Raw genomic sequence first — 21,080 nt, 5'->3', positions numbered from 1 at the left:
AGGTTGCTTTGTGCCCTTGTTTATATTTTAATAGTGTAATTCTGTAAAGACAAAATATGTCTGGTGGTCCAGCTCTGATTTACATATCTTGCTAAATTGTGGGTTTGAATATTGCAAAACTTTCCTATAACAAAATAGACCTGCAGAAAGAAATTACTAATAAAATATCTTACATAGGCATAGTGTTATGCTCTATATGGAGATGTTCGTTAGCTTTGATTGTATATCTCACAATTTTGTAATTTATCATTGTTTATTAAACTCTGAAAGCTGTTTGTTAATATTCTGTCCTAGAATGAGGTTAGATGGGCCCTTTTTTTTGAGCTCCTGCCCCTTTAGTGGTCTCTGCACGGCCCCGGTAAATATCCATACAGGTCAGCCTGTGTCCAGTTTGAGTGAAAGGAGGCGCGTGCGATCCCGCTGAGGTAAAGCAGCAGCAGCGCGTGAGGCAGCTGTGTGATTAGTCCGCGCGCTGTCGGCATAAACTATAAACCTATCCTTTAGGAATAAATCTGCACTGCTAGTGAAATGCTAAGAGCAACAGAGACAAGCCGGCTTGAAAAAAAAAAGATTATTATTATTATTATTTTCCTAGAAACATAAACAAGCAACGCTTAGCCTGGCGGCGGGGCTAGTAAAGCATGGCGGGCCGCCAGGCTTATACGCTGAGGGAAACCCTGTCCATCATTAGTTACTTATTTACAGTCATACATTAAGCATAATTTACATGATAATTATTATTCACCGAATTCAACTTGATTGTACATAATTACAAAAAAGTGATGTGAAAAATAATCAAATTCAAACCATGATTTGTTTTAGAGAGAGGAAGTCTTATATTTTGAAGAATGATTAACAGGATCTTGTTTTGTCTTTTGCCACTAACTTGTTTTCTGTTGATTTCGGTTGCTTGGTTACGGACAGCCTTTTGCCGTTATTCAGCTATTGCATTGTTCAATAAAAATCTGAACAGAAAATGTTCAGCATATACATCTGAGCCTCCGTTATAATTGCTCTTTAGCCATTCCCCGAATCAGGAGCTACAATCGGAAGCCAACTTCAGCTTCCATCCAGACAGTCAGTTAGGAGCGCCGCCACAGCTGGAGGATCGGACTGATGTTTCCTTCTGTGCAGCCCCGTTCTGTTTAGGATCATGATCAGATTGCGCATGCTATTAGTGGTTTCAACCACAGTGCAAAGCAGCATCCATATCTCTCCATGTTTTGGATCAGGGGTCTCAAACTGAATTTACCCGACGCATGACGTCATTACCGCTTCTACTTGTCACAACAGCACAGCGGATGACGAGCAGCCCAGTAGCAGTTGTCTTTCTCTGCGTTTGATCGTGGCATTTGTTAATCTTAGAAAGTACCGGAATGGTGACTGCAGGGAAGGGCAACTGGTACCGGACTGGTCCATCATCCACCACACTGTTACAAGCGTAGTGTACATGAAGTCTGTGTAGCTTAGCCTAGCACCGAATGTCAGCCATGACGAGGAACGGCGGGCGGGACTTCCTTCAGAGGTCCGCTCACTCTGTGGGCTGCACTAATATTATACTGTCATATCACAGTGGGGCCACGAGACATCGTCCTGTGGGCCGCAATTGGCCCGCGGGCCGCGAGAATGGGACCTCTGTTTTAGACCAAACATGAAGGGAAACTCGACCAATTCCTGTTAGCCAATGTACTAGTCTAGCATAATACTGCCACTTCCTGGACATAAAATTATCATGTTTTTACAAGATACGTATCATGTTATAATGTGATAGAGCTTGAAAAAAAAAGTTCTGCGTGATAGCAAAGCGCTTCCGTAATTTATTAAGCTAAATAAGAAATATCATAATTTGCAATATCACACCGTAGAAATACTCAATGTAGGCTTTCAGTTGTTTCAAAGTTGCATATGGCGCTAAATCTCTAAAGCTCAAATAATACTCCAATCTCTGATGACCTTTTAAACATATGGTAGTTAGAACACCATTGAAGTGGACAAGAACTACCTAACCTGAGACCAAGTAAAAACCAAGACCACTGCCACTGTGTACTGAGACCGAGACAGAACCAAGACTTTTAGGGGCTGAGACCAAGTCAAGACCAGCACCCACACTAATATTAGGTGACATTAGATAGTAAACAGCTGACAAGAAACAGAAACTAGCACCGTAAACCATACCACACAGGTAACTTGTATAGCTAATATTCACTACATCGTTTTGTGTGAGGGCCGGGTAAAGAATTGCTTATGTTAGACAGATAGCTTTCCTAGCATTACTTACCTTACCTTGTGCTTTTCTTCTTAGTGACGATAAAAGGCTGTGATAGTCCCCACCTTCAAAATTTGTATTGCCTTCTCCTCAATTTTGTTTTACAGATATATTCTTCATGATTTATGTAGCTAAATTGTATTACTAAAGATTTTGCAGACATCTTCTCCTATTAACACATAAATTGGAGAATATTCTAGCAATTTAGTGATATTTCCACAATTGTGTTCTTGACTGGCCTAGAAATAAAATCCAAAGTCCTCAATCTCCAACACCAACATAAGACTGAGTACAAACGTGGACGAGAAAGTGTTCTTGAGACCAAGACCAGTCACCAGTACTGCAGCACCAGGACTTTTTTTTCTAGTGTATGTACAACAAACATCATAGAGTGACCAAAAGCAAAAAGGGGTATTGATCCTCAAAATAATTAACCAAATAATAGAACAAATAACAGCTATAGAAATTATAAACCAAAAAGGAGGAAAAAACAAAGCAAACACAAAAGCACAAACAAACAAGGACTTATACATTAAAATGGATACATTCAACACAAAAACAAAACACAGAACATAGTCAGTTGGTGTCTGTTTTATAGTTCATGTTCAGTTCATCTAGATTACCAAGTAAGGATAGTGGGATGTTGTGGCCAGAGAGTTGAGACAGTTTGGTGATTGTTTCTCTCCAGACGTTTTGGATTAGTGGACAGAGCCAGAATGCGTGGAGGTGGTCATCAGTCGTATTGAGTGTACAGTGTGTGCAAATGTCTGATTCTCCAAGTCCCATGATGTGCACCATGTGCTGTGTGAAATGTGTTTTATGGACTATTTTATATTGTTTCAACAGTATGTTGATGTTGTTGGAGATGCTGAAAATGCTATGGCAAACATTATTACAAAATTGATTGTCTGTATGGATGGTAAGACCTTTTTTCCCATTTAGTGATCAGAATTTGAAGTGCATTGTTTGTTGACGATATTAGTTTTTATAGTTTGGAGAGTGTTTTTGGAGACTTTGTGATTTTGTTGAAGCTATCGAGTAGGAATGGTTGTCCATGATGAAAGTTGTTGATGTTATTTTTGATTTGATGGATATTTTTTTATGGATTATATTGAAGAAACTGTTTTTTTTTTGTCAATGTTGTATTTAGCAATAAGCTGTTGAAATTAGGGGTGCAGCAATTTATTGGGCAGCCGATTTATTGGTGCCGATTTCCTTAATTTTGTGAGATCGGTGATCGGACGATTTATACATGTGAAGTTGATCTTATCTACCAATGTTATCGACCTCTGCAAAGGTCTAAAAATCAACCACAGTGCTTTTCTTTTCTCCCGTGAGAGAGGCTTGATTGACAAACCGGCCAACCAGGTCATGTCTGGACATTTACAGTTAACAATAGTTACCCCAGGCTTTCCCCCAGTGTATTATAAGCCTGGCGGCCCGCCATGCTATACTAGCCTCGCCGCCAGGCTAAGAGTTGCTTGTTTACGTTTCAACAAAAAAAAAAAGAAAAATTGTTTTTCTTTTTGTGTTTTTTTTTTCAAGCCGAGCTGCAAGCATCTCTTCCACTCTTAGCATTTCACTAGCAGAGCAGATTTATCCTAAAGGATAGGTTTATAATAGATAGGTTTATAGTTTAAGCATTTAAACCCGACAGCACGCGGACTAACCACACAGCTGGCGCTTCTGCGCTTTGCCGCTGCTTTACCTCTGCGGGATCGCGCGCGCCTCTTTTCACTCAAACTGGACACAGGCTGACCTGTATGGATGTTTACATCAATTTACTGTGAGGAATTATGATCCTTTGGAGAACTCTAGGTAAGAGTTTAAAACCTGCCGTGTTAGCTCTGTGAACCGCAGAAATAACTTGTAGCGAATTCAGAGGTCGCGTTGTGAAGTGGTGAGAATAATTCATCTTTGTAAACGAACAATTATATGCGGCGTTTCCATCTCAACACGCTGCCCACCGTGTGGCTATTTGTCTGTCTTCCCCGTAAAGTTTATGTCTGTGGATAACGAGCAGCGCTAACCTCATCATGCAGGTTCAGCTGGTGAGGAGCTTCATGCTCTCACCAGCATATCAAATGCATTGCCTACTTTCAATTAATGCGCGCAGAGATCTGAGAAACTCATCCCATAAATTCGACCAACCAAAATAGTTTCTGTGACGATTAAAAACTCAACAGACACGAAATGAAAGAGTTACTAAATCCAAATCTCCCGTTTGTTGCTCATCTCTGCGTAGTGCAGCAGATTACCTCATCATGCAGGGCCGGTCCAAGGCTGTATGAGGCCTGGAGCAGAATTTTATTTAGGGGCCCCTTTTGTTGCTAAAAACATCAGCACCTCTAACAGCTTCTGTGTTAGATTTAGTGAAATATGGGAGAAGGAAGTTTAATTGGCCATCCTAAAAAGCAATAAGTTATAATCGCAGTTTACTAATTTGTATTTGTACATTCAAAGATTAAACTCACAGCATCAGATTGTTGCTATGGTAACAAAACAATCTAACTATGAATATTGCTCTTTGAAGTTTTACAAAGTAACCTTGCCAGCTCCTTAAAATCTTGCATTTAAATGTTAAGCAATTTAAAATCTTTTAATTTATGTATGCCTAAATTGAATCAAATTTAACAGCATTGATAATCTCAATAAAGTTATATTTATGCATCTGTGGTCTGTTTTAAAATATTATAGTTTATGGGGCCCCTGAAGGCCTTGGGGGCCTGATGGAGCCGCTGACTTAATTTGGATTAAACAGAAGTGCAAATTTATTGTTTTTAGACTAGTTGTGGGTTTAAATAGCATTTCACTGGAGATGTTTTCCCATAACATATAATTACACAGTAATACTTTAATATTTTCTGTCAACTTAACATCTTTTAATACAAAAACACGGTGGACCGCCTTGACGCCCCGACCACCAGGCTTAGCAAGTTTTCCGGGGGAAACCCTGTACCCCATTGTTGCCAATTCAGCAACATTCTTGATATATTGAGCAACATCTCAGACAAAAAACACTGGTATTGGCCAAAATTGGTATCAGCAAGTTAGGCTTGTGTTGGCTGTTTCCTGTTTTTGTCTCTTTTAGCTCTGATTACTCGGTTCAACTCTGTTTATGTAGTAGCTGGCAGTGTAGTCCTCGTGCACTCAGGGATGTGTCCCTACTGTTTCATCTCCCTGGTGCTTTTCGTTATTCTGCTCCTCATTAGGAATGGAAGGCTCACAGGGAGCTCAGCACTTTGACATGTTCTTTGTGTGTCCATAATTGAGTGCTCATTAATAAAAACAGCTGTGGCCCCCATCATTAGATTACATCTCTGAGGAAAACATGCAAAGCAATAAACATGCATGCACATGCAAATGATCTGTAACATGGAAACAGGGACAGACAGGAAGGCATCTTATGTGGGTCTTAGTAAGAAACAACGTCACATCTTCTAGGATTACAGGAAATTGTTTACTTTAAATTTCTTAGCAAACGTTACCTTATGTTAAGACAGACTGAAAGTTTGTCTTAACATTACTCAAACTATAGTGTATCCTAATACAATCTGGAGTTGCGCAACATCACTGTGCACAATACCTATTTTGCAATTAACTGTTTGGGCGGCAGTAGATATTAGCCAATAAAATCAATACCATGTGTTCAAGCCCTCTGTGTAATTCAATCAATCAATCAATCAAATTTTATTTGTATAGCACATTTCAGCAGCAAGGCATTTCAAAGTGCTTTACATAATTAAAATAAAAACAGAAATAATCAGTGAGAAAGAGAGAGATTTAAAAAAAATAAAAACAAAATAAAAATAAAAATAAAAAAAAATTTTAAAAAAACATTACATCATTAAAACGTCGAAAAGAAAGAAGAAGAAATTAAAAACATTAAAGACATAAAAACATGGAAGACATCAAAATTTAGTTTTAATTTAGTTTTAATTAATTTAGTTCAGCTGCTCTCTACATGGGGTCTGTTTGCAACAAGCAGAAAGACATTCCATCAGTTTATTTGTCATTAAATAATTAGATTTAAGTCAGGTCATCATCACAACATTCATCAGCATCATCACATATCTTCCGGCTTTCCTAATATTGCACAGTCTTAATACGAAGCTGAGTGCCACACGTTAATAAAGGCAGAACTAAATTTTCTTTTAGCGCTTTTGCTAATTTTGTTTATTGCACTTGACTTTGTTGCCCTGCGACAGACTGGCGACCTGTCCAGGGTGACCCCCCCTCTCGCCCGGAACGTTAGCTGGAGAGGCACCAGCAACCCTCCCGACCCCACTGAGGGACAAGGGTGCAAGAAAATGGATGGATGGATGGATGGATGGATGGATGGATGGATGGATGGATGGATGGATGGATGGATGGATGGATGGATGGATGGATGGATGGATGGATGGATGGATGGATGGATGGATGGACTTGGCTTCCTCCTTATTTATTTTTCCAGATAAATTCTAAAGTGCTCATTTTCTTGGCTGTTAGCAAACCTTTAGTTGAATAAAGTTCAGCATGCTTTGGTGTTTCAGTTATGAACTGTTAAGATTTTTTCAAGTACTTAAATATTAATTATCTTATTGTGAAGTGGGTGAAGACAGTTTATACAGAAGTTCCATTTCCTCTCCTCACATTCTCTCTATTTTTCCCCAATAACATAAAAAACATACAGGAATGAAATACAATAGACCGTAGAGAACAAAATATAAACACTAGGGGAATAATGGAACATGTAAATTAGACTTGGTCATTGTAGAATGTGGATGTTCTCCAGACTTGAATGACTCCTAAATCTATCTGTAAAACTCATTGTTTTGATGCAGACATGGGAAGGTGTTGCTTTCACTGACACAAGTAAATAAAGACTTCCTGGATGTTGTTTTTCTGAGCTATAATAAGATATTACTCAGCTAGAGTCCTCCAGCTCTGCTGCTCTGAGGCTTGATTACCAACCCATGGAGCCCTGCAGGTGGCGTCAGTATTCACTTCCACAGAGTAATGCTGATTGGAACCTGAGGCTGATCTCTGTAAGCACAGACTTTTTACATAGCAGGACTCTGTTGGCAGGTTTATTATTTCTGTTGTTAGTCTTTGTATTTCACTTTTTGCTCTTTTAAAGTTTGACAGCATTAAGAAATATCTTTCATTTAGAATACCATGTCTCATGGGAGCTTCATTAAAATGCCAGATGTGTTGGATTGTCAGTACAGCAGCATTAGGGGTTTCCAGCTTCAAACACTGACAATGTATTGTGCTGTATTTTTAAGCTTATGCTTAAAAATACAGTTGTATTTATTTCTGTTTTGGCTTGTATGTCTGTGCAGTCAAATGTTGACGTTGAGTTTTTGCAGATTGCAGAACTTGTGGCCACTGAATTCTTTGAACAGGGGGACAAAGAGCGTCGGGAACTGAACATCGAGCCCATTGTAAGAACACAAATCCTAACTAACATATTAGAATTTATTCTGTCATATAACTTAAACTGCCAAATAAAGAAACTACAACTTTTGCTTGGAATCATTTTATGCCTTTTACTTCAGGATCTTATGAATCGTGAGAAAAGAGATAAGATACCCAGCATGCAGGTTTCCTTCATTGATGCCATTTGTGTTCAGCTATATGAGGTAATTTGGACCCAACTGTTTCTGTCTTTTCCATCTAGTGATCCAAGTGACTTTCAGACAAAAGCCACCGTATCATTTTCTGTCATTGTTGTTTTCACAGACCTTGGCTGGCTTATCAGAGCACTGCTGCCCTCTGCTGGAAGGGTGTCAGAAAAACCGGCAGCATTGGAAGCATCTGGCTGAGGATGGTGAGAAAGGCCTGGTCAATGGCCTGGTGTGATGCAACTACAGTTTAGCTTCTGGAAAAACTGCTAATTTCAGGACTGCTTCCTGTGTCTCCCAGACTCACTAAGCATTCATAAGATTAGTATGATACTACAAACATGTGGACTATGGGCCTTTAACCATTTCTGAAAAGGGAAAGCCACCACAAGGTCTCAAATGTCATGTGGTTCTCACCAAGCAGTTCTTCCCACATCTGTCACTGCAGTCATTCTATCCTATTCTGGTGTGTTCCATTTATCTTGGAAGTCGGAGCTAAGATATGAGAACATAGGCGTAACTTCCTGAAGGCCTGGTCCCCACCAATATTTCCTACACATTCTTTCTTTATGTACCTGCATGTATTTGTGGACATTAACTCAGCAGCAGCTGTGCGCTGTGTACAAATATTAACAGCCAGTGGACGACTGCTTTTTAAAATTTCTTTGTAGGACGTACAGTAAATGGCGAGTCCGCTCAGTGAGCTAGTTGATAGGACATCACAAGACTTGCAGTGCGCCACATGCGCTATTGGTTTGCGTTGAGCCCAGAATATTGGTGGTCGGGGAAATGACACAGTCAAGCAAAGAATCTGAAAAAAGGACAGTGTTTTGCTATTAATTGAAAATTTTACAACAGCAAGATAAAGTCCAAGGGAATCACTTTTCACATGGCAGTAATACAAAAGAAAGTGGGGAGTAGGTTAGTTGCTGTAGCTTAACTTTGATAAACTTTACATATGCAAGCTGCATAGTTCAGTGTGTTTTAGTTCAGTTAGCACAAAAATAAGGCGACCCACACATCTACTTTGTGACAGATTATCAGTAGAGCAGGTGTTTAAATTTGCTAATCAACCACAAGTGGTCAGGCAATTACTTTTTAATGATTGCACAGAAATCTGTAACAGACTGAATGTTCTCTTTTGGTATTTCTTGATGTGGGAATTTTTTTAGTCTGTCTTTTTATGTTAATTCCTAATACACTTGTACTTAATCTTTGAGCTCCTGGAGCTGTTGTTTGACAGTTGCCTTGGCAACGGCTCTATGTGTGACGTTAAGCTGACACAGAATGAAAAAAAAACAAAATTCAATTGGTTTCAAGTTGTTCTCCTGGATTTCTACATCCCTGGACTAATTGCATCATTTGTTTGTAGAACGTGGCCATATTCACAGCAATCATAAAATAGGATGAAATATTATATAAAGCATAGGAGTCAAAGTTTAACCATTTCTCCTACAGCAGCAATTAGGTAAAATTAAATGATTGGCTTTAAAAGAGAAATTTACTTAATCCTCTACTGCATCTTGACAGAACTGACAGAAACAAAGTTGTTTATATATCTATATCCAGAGAGAATACATAGTTTACATATCCAAACATTGGCAATCTTTGGTATGTTTAATTTAAGCCACATTTTAAGAAAATTGCATCAGCAATATGGGCGTTATGACCATTTTTGTGACAGATTCCTGCTTATCCTGCATTGGAACAGTAAGTGGTTTTGTGGATATGACTATCGGCATCTGCCATCAACAGGTCACTGGCTTTAGGGGCTAATAGTCAATCTTCAATCTAGTAATTAAAATAAATAAATCCCTTCTCACCCTCCGCGGGTGGTCTCTCTCTCTCTCTCTCTCTCTCTCTCTCTCTCTCTCTCTCTCTCTCTCTCTCTCTCTCTCTCTCTCTCTCTCTCTCTCTATCTATCTATCTCTCTACCAGAGGCCTGGGAGCTTGAGGTTCTCCAGTATCTTGGCTGTGCCTAGAACTGCACATTTTTGGACTGAGATGTCTGATGTTGTTCCTGGGATCTGTTTGAGCCACTGCTCCAGTTTGGGGGTGACTGCCCCGAGGGCCCCGATGACCACAAGCACCACTGTGGTCTTCACCTTCCAGGTCTTTTCCAGTTCCTCCCTGAGGTCCTGGTATTTCTCCAGTTTCTCCTGCTCCTTTTTCCTGATGTTGTAGTCACTTGGTATTGCTACATCCACCACAACGGCTTTCCTCTGTTCTTTATCCACCACCACAATGTCCGGTTGGTTCTCCATCACCATCTTGTCTGTCTGGATCTGGAAGTCCCACAGGATCTTAGCTCGGTCATTCTCCACCACCTTTGGGGGTGTTTCCCACTGTGATCTTGGGGCTTCCAGTCCATATTCTGCACAGATGTTCCTGTACACTATGCCCTCCACTTGGTTATGTCGTTCCATGTATGCTTTCCCTGCCAGCATCTTGCACCCTGCTATTATGTGCTGGACTGTCTCAGGGGCCTCCTTGAACAACCTACACCTTGGGTCTTGTCTGGTGTGGTAGATCTGAGCCTCTCTGGTGTTTAGGGCCTGTTCCTGGGCGGCCAGGATGAGAGCCTCTGTGCTGTCCTTGAGTCCAGCTTTCTCCAGCCATTGGTAGGTTTTCCTGACATCAGCCACTTCAGTTATTTGTCGGTGGTACATCCCATGTAGGGGCTTGTCCTCCCATGATGGTACTTCCAGCACCTCATTCTCTGTTCCCTATATACAAGTTTCCCATTGGGATTAACAAAGCATTTATGAATTTAAATTTGAATTGAATATATCAATGGTCACTCTACAACCTAACTGTAGGTTGTACAGTTGGGTCATTTTCAGTCCCACTAAAAATGACGAACAGAGAAACAGATGTGACTTGCTGTGGCAGCTTCTGATAAGGCTAACATGGGCAACCGCCCATGGTGGCATTTTGTGGGGGATATGAGTTGAATTTTGTAACTTTTTTCAACTATAGGCAAGCATTGAGCAAATATACAGACTCATTCCATAAATTAGAATATGACTATAAAGTTCAATATTTTAGTAATTCCTTCACCAAGTGAAAGACATAATAGAGATTAGAGGACAGGTGTCCCTGCCACTCGCTCAGCTGTTCCTCACAATACATCCCCACCAATTTGCAATACAAAGTCACACCCTTGTATGAGAATGATGTCGCACACAACTAATCTATGTGTCAGAAAACTATAAGTTACACGATGCATCAAACCATAATAATAATAAAATAAAACCAGCATGATGCGTGACTACGAGGGGAATGTGAAAGCTCCTCCACTGGCTGAACCGCTTAACCACTAACACACCAGCCAACCATACATAAAATTGATCAGTGCAGACACAAAACCACATGCTGTGCAGCGTGTGTAAGTGGCGGGTGAGATATAAACGCACACACCACACATAATTCTGTGTTCACGAAGACAAATCACTCAACCTTCTTTTCTTAGTTCTAATTTCATCTACCACCTGCCTGGGGACTGGTGCAGAGCTGCAGCAGTGCAGACAAGAGGCTGGTTGTACTCTGGACAGGTTGCCAATCAGATCACAGGGTAACACAGAGACACAGGACAGTCAAACATGCACACACATACTTCAAGATAATACTATACTCAATTCCAACTTCAAAGATCAAATGGAACACACAGTTACAATATACGCACACTAATGGATGAACAGGGATAATTTTGATCTGTCTGGGTACAAAGCAATAATGAACATGTATACTGATTTGATGGTAGTATGGTGTAATTTCCCTTTTAAAACTAAAGATAACTGAGAATGGAAATGCTTATATTCTTACTTGAATTAAGCCAAGAGCCAAAATTCCATTGATTCATCAGAGTTTAATTTCCTGTCATTTGTGAGGGTTAATCCACTTACACTGCAAGTGAATCCCAGAATTAACATTATCCCATTGCCTGATTATTGCACCAGCAGCTCACATAATCCAAATTTAAACTCTAACAACAAACTGGAGACAATAATGTGTTGCATCAACAACTCTGAAATCAGTGTTGGCAACACTTACATTGTCATTCTCAGGAAACATTACCAAGTGCAGAAAAGAGCCTCTTAGGCTGTGTTCACACTGCAGCCTGAAGTGACCCAATTCCAATTTTTTTGATGTAATGCGACCTGTATCTGATCCTATTATGACAGTCTGAACAACACAGGTCGGATTCCTTTCGAATGCGACCATATCCGATACGTATCCGATTCAAATGCGACCTAACGCTCAGGCCGCATTTATCCGAATTGAACGTCACTGATTCTCAACAAATCTCACTATTCTGCATCCTGATACGCGCAAGTGGGAAGAAAAACAACAACCATGACGGACTATATGAGGATTAAGTTGTTAATATGCTGCTCCGGTTGGACAACAACTTCAAATATGTAAGCTAAGCTCCACCGTTAGCCTCCATGTTTACTTCCACAAACACTGAGCTCTTCTTCTTATGGCGGTTGGCAGAACACTGAGAACGCTGACGCTATGGCGCCCTCTACTGCGCATGCGGGACACTTTCAGGTTGTTTGCCCGTTCAGACTGCAGGACACATACAGGTTGCATAAGTGTAGCTGTGTGAACGGCCCGGGAAAAAAATCTGAATTGGGCCACTTCATCCTCCAGTGTGAATGCAGCTTTAGTGTCCTTTCTGCGCCAAGTGACTTTCACCATTAAGTCTCACCTGCACAATTATGGTCACTATGAACACAGCAACATCCCAGTGGGATAAACTGCTATACTTACTGTATACTTTCAACCATGTCACAGATTAACTTGTTAGATATCTTATTTCGTTTGAGTCATTTATACTGTTTCACTCACTGCCATTACTGTTGCATATTTATTTTGTTTTATATATTTATTAAAGTTTCTACATTGCAAGTTGAAGCGTTTCTTAGGAGCACTCAGTTGTCATAGGAAGAGTAGTTTTGCTAATAAACTTGCTTTACTTACTGGACCTTTGTAAGAAACAACTGACAAATGAGATTTACTAAGTGTGTAAAATCCATATGACAGATTTATTTCCCTGAACATTTCAGCCATATAAAAGGAAATTCAAATGCTCTATAGCAGTGGTTCTTAACCTGGGTTCGATCGAACCTCAGGGGTTTGATGAGTCGGTCTCAGGGGTTCGGCGGAGCCTCTGCCGCGGAGGTAAAGACACACTTGTGTAAAGTCGTGATGACACCCCGCTTTGCCATCACGTTACAGGATCACGTTACATTGCTTAGCCAATCAGAGCTGCGGAGGAGCACTGATTGAAGGAGTTCCACTCTTTTTACCAAATTCTATAGTCTAAATCTGCTCCTCAGTCGCATCTTTTCGGGGTTGCTACTGCCTCTAGTGGCGTGGGGGTGGTAACACAGCTAATATAATTACATTACTAAATCAGAATACCGCAAAGTATGTTGTGTGTCGGGGGGGGTTGTAGTGGAGGAGGAGGAATAAGAAGGGTTCGGTGAATGCGCATATGAAACTGGGGGGTTTGGTACCTCAAAAAAGGTTAAGAACCACTGATCTAGAGGTTTCCACTGCTGGGTTTTGGTACAATAGGACTAATCCTCAAGTAAGTAGTTTCTCTACAGCTTCAACACCTTTTCATTGACCAACCAATGTGGATAATGTCTAGTTAATTTTGTGAAAGGATATATTTATAGTGGACCCCTGTGAATTTACTTATTGTTTTTTTCTCCTGTAACTGCAGATTATTCACAAATGTTTTCTAATAGGCTATCTGAAATAATAGAAAATGCAACTTGGGAAACTGAAATACCTAGCCACAATGCTACTTCTCACATTATCCAAAACAGCCAGTCCAGAAGCACCATTTATTTTCCTTGGTTGCTGGTTGGCTATACTCCTATGAGCACAGCATGGACATTAGCTACTGCAGTAGTGCTAAGAAGGTTTCCTTTGTGTGTAGTAATTCATATTAAGGTATGTTTGGTGTTTGAACTTTTGAAATAGGCTGTTATTTGAATTTGTGGATTTTACCTATTCGTCCCCAAACTCCATGAATACAGGGGTTCACTGTAAATTACTTCTACTGTTTTTTCTCAGATTAGGTCACAGATTTGCTTACGTACCATCAAAGCACCTTGTAATCAGTTGACCAGTGTAATTGGATTTTACTGTAACAAAGGCTTCCAATAGCAGTAAGACTTTCCAAGTCCCAAACCAAAGGCTTCCCAAACATTCCCTTAGCTTCCATTACTTATCTTGCTGTAAAATATTTACTGACAAAAGCAACTAAACACCAGGTCAATTAACTGAAGACGGTTTTATATGACCAGTTATTGGTACTCAACGTCTTGATGTGGAGGGAACTGGTAACTCAAAATAGGTCAGCAAAGGGCCTAGGACCTAGACCCTAGGTGGTGGCATCACAAAGGTTACTGTAGTGCAGGGATCCCCAAACCTTTTCCTGTGAGGGCCACTTAACTTTTCCCTTCTCTGGTGGGAGCCGGAGTCAGTTTGTAACAGAAAAAATGTGACAATTGCAGGAGAGCCTAAATGTAAAAATGTATAGTTTTCCAGAAAGCACAATCAAATAACCCTCTCTGGGTTCTTCACAGAAAAAAATCTAAGAAGGATTATAGTCCGTATTTTCCGAACTATGAGCCGCACCGGACTATAAACCATACGCCGAAGTTTAAAAAAAACAAAAAAAACAGTAAACATACACATATAAACCACAGATATCTCTGCCGCTCCAGGTTTTCCACAACGATGCAACAGCAGCATTGGGGGGCGGACACCCAACAGTTGAGTCATAACAGGTCAATTGAATATCACATTTATTAGGGTTGAAAAAGAAAAAGTTGCCAAGTTTAGATTTAACATAACTGATTACGGTAGTTTCCGAACGGTAACTGTAACAGTAAAAGTGCTGATCCTTCGTGTTGCTACTAGCATGTGCTAAATGACAATGGGCGCTTTCTTCTGCTGCTTCTTCTTCTGCTGCTTCTTCTTCTGCTGCTTCTTCTTCTGCTGCTTCTTCTTCTGCTGCTTCTTCTTCTGCTGCTGCTTCTTCTGCTGCTTCTTCTTCTGCTGCTTCTTCTTCTGCTGCTTCTTCTTCTGCTGCTTCTTCTTCTTCTTTAGATTTCAACGGCAGCTTGCATCCATTATTGTTGCACTACTGCCATCTACTGGATCCTAATATCTATACTTCAAATTTTCATAATGATCCCTGTATTATTTAAAAAAAGAAAAGAAAAATCTTCTTTTTCCCCTCAAAGCTTTTTAAAGGATCAACAACATTCTCAAATTTCAATTCCCTATTAAAACCTAATTCCATTTTAATGATCGCTTTCTTCTTTTATTTCCAATTTTGACTTCCAATGATTGACTTCCTGCTAAAGAGCCCCCTGGTGGTTGAAGAAAAATCAAAATCCACATATAAGCGGCTTATAGTCCGGAAAATACGGTGTATATGAATATAAATCTGAATGCGCTTTGGTAATATTCAGGAGGTCGGACCAAATGTCGAGGCGGGCCTCGACATTAGTCACACTGATAAAAGTGACTAATGTGTTTTACTCACTCTCGCAGGGCCTGACTCTATAACTTATTGTTGTACTCAGGGTACCACTTGGTTCCCATACCAATCTTTTTTTCTGGCCGCTTAGCTGGTTTTGTCAAGTATAAAATGTCTCAAGTGAAACTGGTCAGTCATTCAAATAGGAAGCTTTAAATCTTGATAAACACACAACAGGTAACAGGTGTTCCTTAAATTCAGCTTCAATACTGAAACACTTGTAGACGCACACTCAGAAATCTGTTTGTAACTGTGGTCGTTTTGTGTATTTCTAAACCATTGAAATGTAATAAACTGATATGGTACAATATGAACATGTTTCACGTCTACATCTGTCGACACCACTGAAAACTGTGGGGCAAGTAAGCAGTATAGCTGAATAAATGGAGCTTATTTTTCATTCTGTTCGTGGATGTGGTTTGTGAAGTGCCATCCAGTATTTTCACTGGATGGCACTTCATCCAGTTTATAGATTAGCCTATAAGAATTAGACCTGATTCCAGTTTAAAACAGCCAGATATACGGCTTTTCAGCATTTTGAAGCTGGTCAACATCTAACTAAATTCGAACTTCACAGTGGAACTTCGTAAACTCAAGAAGTCCATTTATTACTTCTTTCGCTGAGATAAAGCGATTTTGGCTTCAACTCTATTGGAACATAAGAATTAGACCTGATTCCAGTTTAAAACAGCCAGATGTACTGCTTTTCAGCATTTTGAAAAGCAACACTGTTTATTCATAGATTAGCCTATGAGCAATTTTCCATGTATTGAGAGTTAAATAATCCAACCTAGGACAACTCCAAACTTCTAGTACAGCCGACGTTGCCAAAATAAAAAAGAAGTAAAGCATATAATACTGAGTAACTGTATATGTCTTTATAGACAAGGTTTATCTTCCTCTCTCAAAGCTAGATTTATAGTTGATGGGTTGAACCAGGCACAGGACAGCGCACCAAAAGCACTTACCCTACCTCCGCGCGTTGGCCTCAGATGACGTCGCAGAGCCTGGTCGTTCACCTCTGAATTTGTAACTTAGTGTGGATCTGGACGATTTATAAGATGTTTTTGCAGAGCAGGTCTGTTTGCGCTGACATTTATATAAACCCTCTGTGAGGGCTCATTTTAATTTGCAAAAACTTATTTTATACAAACATTTTCCTCGATCCAATCACCTGGCAAGAGCTCCTTCAAAAGACGAAGCAACTACAGATCCACCCGCTTCAGTTGTGCTTCAACCCACCTCCTCCCCGTTTCCATCACCAGCCTCACAGACGCCTCCAGGTCCCCTCAAGACTCCTCTCTCCAAGCTCCGCTCCACCACCAGTGACTGGGCCCGGGGGAAGACCTATCTGAGCTTCGTTCGAGCCGATCATTCAAGCTCACTGCGATTCTCAGCACGCTCGTCTTCCGCCGATGTCCGAGCGCCAAATTCTCTGTCCAATAAAATTGTCTAACTGCTGTTTCTCTCTCTGTGTGAGTCTCTACAGATTGAAATAAGTTTTAAATGTCCTTACATTCCAGTGTCTTCAAATAGACCTATTCATAAAATTCAAATCTGTACCCAGATAGCACAGAATGATTGAAACAACATTGAATCAATGTCAGCCAGAAACGTTGAATCAACATTGAAAGTGGACGGTGTAAATAAACAGAAATGTGTGCAGAACCACATTCAGATGAAGGTTGAATCAATGTTGATTCCTAACTGATTCAATGCAATATCAACACAAATATGCATGTAAATTGACATACAAATGAAATGATGGTTGAATCAACATTGATATAATGTCAGTTATGGTTGAAACCCTAATGTTGATTCAACATTCAAGTCACCGTCCACTTTAAATGTTGTTTCAATGATTCTGTGCTATCTGGATTGGGTCGTTCCTGGACAGTCAGCTCAACTTTGCTGAAAACACTGATTATATTTTGAAGAACTGTTCTCAGAGACTCTACTTTTTAAGAAGACAGTGATCGTGTGCTGACTCAACCAGACTCTTGAATTTAAAGGGAAAAAAAATCATATTTTATTCATCACTACAGAAGGGTTCAGTGAATGCGCATATGAAACTGGTGGGTTCGGTACCTCAAAAACGGTTAAGAACCACTGCTCTAAGGTAATGCAATGGATCCAGTTTGTCCTGTAAAATGGTTGAACCTAGTCCAAGCAGACTGAATTATGGATCTCTGATCACTCTATTGCCACATTCAAGATGGTGGCAACGTAACGCAAGACTGTTTGTAGAATGACACATCTATGTATTCATGTCTATGGTCCATATCGCTTAGTTAACATAGGCCTGCAGTACCGATTCTGAAGTGCAGGGCTAAAGAGCTCCAGCCGGGGCCGGATATCCGGCTTTTGACCAAACGGTCCTCCTCAACCAAACTGTTGTCTCCGGGCTTAAAACCTTCTAGACCGTGTCGGCGGCGACACATCTAAATTTGCAGTACCGTAATTCCGACACACGTAGCGCTATCTGAAAAATTCCAACGGTTTCTGAAAGGGGAGACGTTGCACTTTCCAGCAAGTATCGGGTTAATATGGAAACTTCACAGCTGCAGCTGCAGAGTGTAATTAATCCGGGGGGCACTCTTTAACAGTAAATTGCAAAAATAACTTGCTGGATATTGAAAGTTCCGGTTGTTATGGATACATGGGTAAGTATATCATCTCACAGGACATTTAAAGAACTACTTACAATTAAAATAAGGAAGATTTATTTAGTCAGACGTTTGAAACTTAGGCGTAAAGAGCTCCGTCTGGGGGCTAGACTTTCAAGCAAAGCGAGCATTGGACCAAACGGCCCGCCTCAACTAAACTGTAGATAATAGACAAAGATGTCTGCCAATCAGAATTCTAGCTCCTGTGTTCATGACCAGTGACTGTAAAACGGTTTGTAGAAAAGCAGCGCGTGCGTTCGGTTCGGCGGTTAAATCAAATGCGATATGAAAGAAGATGGAGTTTGTCTGACCATGTAGAGAAACACGTTTAGTTGAGAAAGGAAACTTGTCTGATGTCTGATTTTCTAATATTTTATGTTTTATTGAGAATTTTTGTACAGATGTTTTAGCAGTTCTGTGATCATGTCAAAGCAGCAACTTATATTAAAAAGTGTTTTATTTCCGTTTGAAAGCTGCCTGCTTCCAAGGAAGGACAACAGAAAATCGCTCTTATATGTAATTGCTAAAATCACGACACCCTCACTTTGTATCCCTCTGAAAAATGAACCCATTTAAATAAAGAAATCCCTCCATGGGTGATACCACGATAGAGAGCGTTCATTTTATAGCGTTAACACGGAGCTGTAAGTGGTCCGGTATGAAACGGGGTGATAGAACAACACAGCACTTTTAAATTTCAATAATCAGAATGCAGAAATTGTTTCCGTTGTTTTAAAAGGTTTATGTCAGTCTGCCTTTTCCCCATCGATACACCCTGCACCTTAGGGGGTAAAAAAAAAAAAAAAGAAGATGCGCACATTGCGCAAAACTCTGAAACAGGAGAAGCGGGACATAAAACGGAGCGACGAACTAGATGTGAATTATGGCATAAAAACAGAGAATCCGACGCTGAACAGTGAAAAATCAACACATGATGTGAAACACATCATGATTAGGCGGCGCAGCAGGTGATGAGTGAAGATTACTGATGGTCAATAAATGATCAAATAAATGTAGCAACAGGAAAGAAACTAAAGTGGACATAACAAGAGAGGATAATACTAATCAAATGAAACTAAATGTAAATGAATGAAGAACAAAATGCAAGAATAAACTAAGAAACTAAAGTAAATACAGAGGAATAAACTGGTATGGCAAGACCTTTCGAGCAATAATTAATAAAGAGGAATATATGGCAAGAATAAACAGACACTATTTCCAGATAAAAGGTAAAATAATATTGTTGAAGTGTCATGGGTTTGTTGAGACCATATCTAGTACTGAGAATAAATATATCTTACAGACCATAACAGTAAAGAACTGATCACTTATTTATGTTTTAATTAGATTTGATATATTTATTTCTTCAATATTATTTTTCATGTCAGTGTTAATGTCATGAGGCTGATGACTCCATGACACTTTCAATTTGACTCATTAGGATTTGATTAAGAACCAGATTTGTTCTTTGTCATTTCTGTCCAGTAAAACTATTAATCTATAATCAATAGACAGGTCTATATAAAGATATAATCCATGTTTCTGTCTCATATTTGTATGGCATTAAAAGGATCTGGAACTTTAGTTTTTCCACTGAAAGCTCTGGTTTGCACAATAAATGCCATGTGGGTGAAGTTTTATGGATGATACTCTGATGTCCCATTCTCCTGAAGGCAGCACAGAGCTGCACCACCAGAAACTGACAAACACTGAAGAGAAGAAGAGTTATGATTAATGTAGTTACAGTTCTATCCATGTTTTAATGTTGCAGCTCAGTCGTTTTGCAAATAGTTCAAAGTTTAAACTGGCATGTTGAACATCTTTTATCTGGTCATTTTGTGGAACAACTAGAAAATGGAAAAGAATAAGAATATTGTTTCCACTGATTGGCTGCTGTTAGGCCTACAGATTTTAACTTGAATGTTTGTTGCATTTTTCATAGACGCCTGTGAAAATAATTTCTATTCCCATGACTTTTTGTTCTCTGGGAAATTATTTTTGATGATAAAAACAGAAACAAGCATAAAAATCAAAACATCTACAATAGTGATAGTAATATTAATAATAAAATAATAGTGCAAAGTAGCCTACAAATTCTTTATTGGGGGGGCGGTGAGGGACCTGGGATAGGACCTATGGGATAGGAGTGCTGGTCCGAAACAGGTTGAGAAACACTGATTTAGTTGGTAATGTTGCATGTTCTAAAACATTGACTAAAAGGACTCTTATTTAATGTTGAGGGATTTTTGCCTGTAAGACTAACCTATAGGGCACAGACATTTTACATTTTGTTTTGAGTTGAAATGTAGTGAAGTCTTATTTAAGTTTGAGTGTTTAGCTTGTTAATTGTATTGTTAGAAGCCATTGTTTGCACTATTCAAAGACTGTGGCAATAGCAACGTTATAGTTAATCTCTATCATAACTAGAAGTTTCAGGCTCAGGATTTTTTTTACTTTAAGCCCTGGAAGTGCCTGAGCAGATTAGACTGACCTTGGCAACACATAGATACTAAAATCTGATTTGACAAAACACCAAAAATCCACACAGACATATACGGGAAGCAGCAAAGACAAGAGAAACATTATAAAAAAGAGAATAGACTATTGAAAGTAAATAACATTTAACCGAATACTTTTTATCAATTAGGTTACAGCTAAATGTTAGTGATTCTGATAGCTATCGGTTGATCCCGATATTGAGCCGATTTGATATTAGTACAAATCACACATACTTTTGTTACTTATTTCTGGTGGGCAGAAATGCTGGAAAGGAATGTTTCCATCAGCGTGCTAATACTGGAGATTTTAGATAAGGCCTATATATTCTGATCTTTTTTTTTTTTGGCTGATATTGAACCAGGACACCGCTAATAGCTAAAGCTAGTTTGAACCCCATTTTGTCTTCAGAACTACTTTAAGTTAGTTACTACTTAAAGCTGCAGTCTGTAATTTTATAGGAAATATTTATT

General features: G+C 39.5%; 1 protein-coding gene across 1 annotated transcript in view; it reads left to right on the top strand.

The window, feature by feature from the left end:
• pde5ab (phosphodiesterase 5A, cGMP-specific, b) overlaps positions 1-15,759 on the top strand; it is a 174,574-nt gene extending 158,815 nt beyond the window's left edge. The window contains exons 20-22 of the mRNA XM_081599054.1: positions 7,621-7,695; positions 7,810-7,893; positions 7,994-15,759. Of these exons, the coding sequence (XP_081455180.1) occupies positions 7,621-7,695; positions 7,810-7,893; positions 7,994-8,113 (279 nt within the window). The 3' untranslated portion in view covers positions 8,114-15,759. The remainder of the gene's footprint in view (positions 1-7,620; positions 7,696-7,809; positions 7,894-7,993) is intronic.
• Positions 15,760-21,080: the final 5,321 nt, after the last annotated feature.

Source organism: Poecilia reticulata, chromosome 18 (assembly GCF_904066995.2).
Source record: "Poecilia reticulata chromosome 18, P_reticulata-male-v2, whole genome shotgun sequence".
NCBI lineage: Eukaryota > Metazoa > Chordata > Actinopteri > Cyprinodontiformes > Poeciliidae > Poecilia > Poecilia reticulata.
The sequence above is the reverse complement of the archived record's forward strand: the minus strand, read 5'-3'. Positions and strand labels throughout refer to the sequence as shown.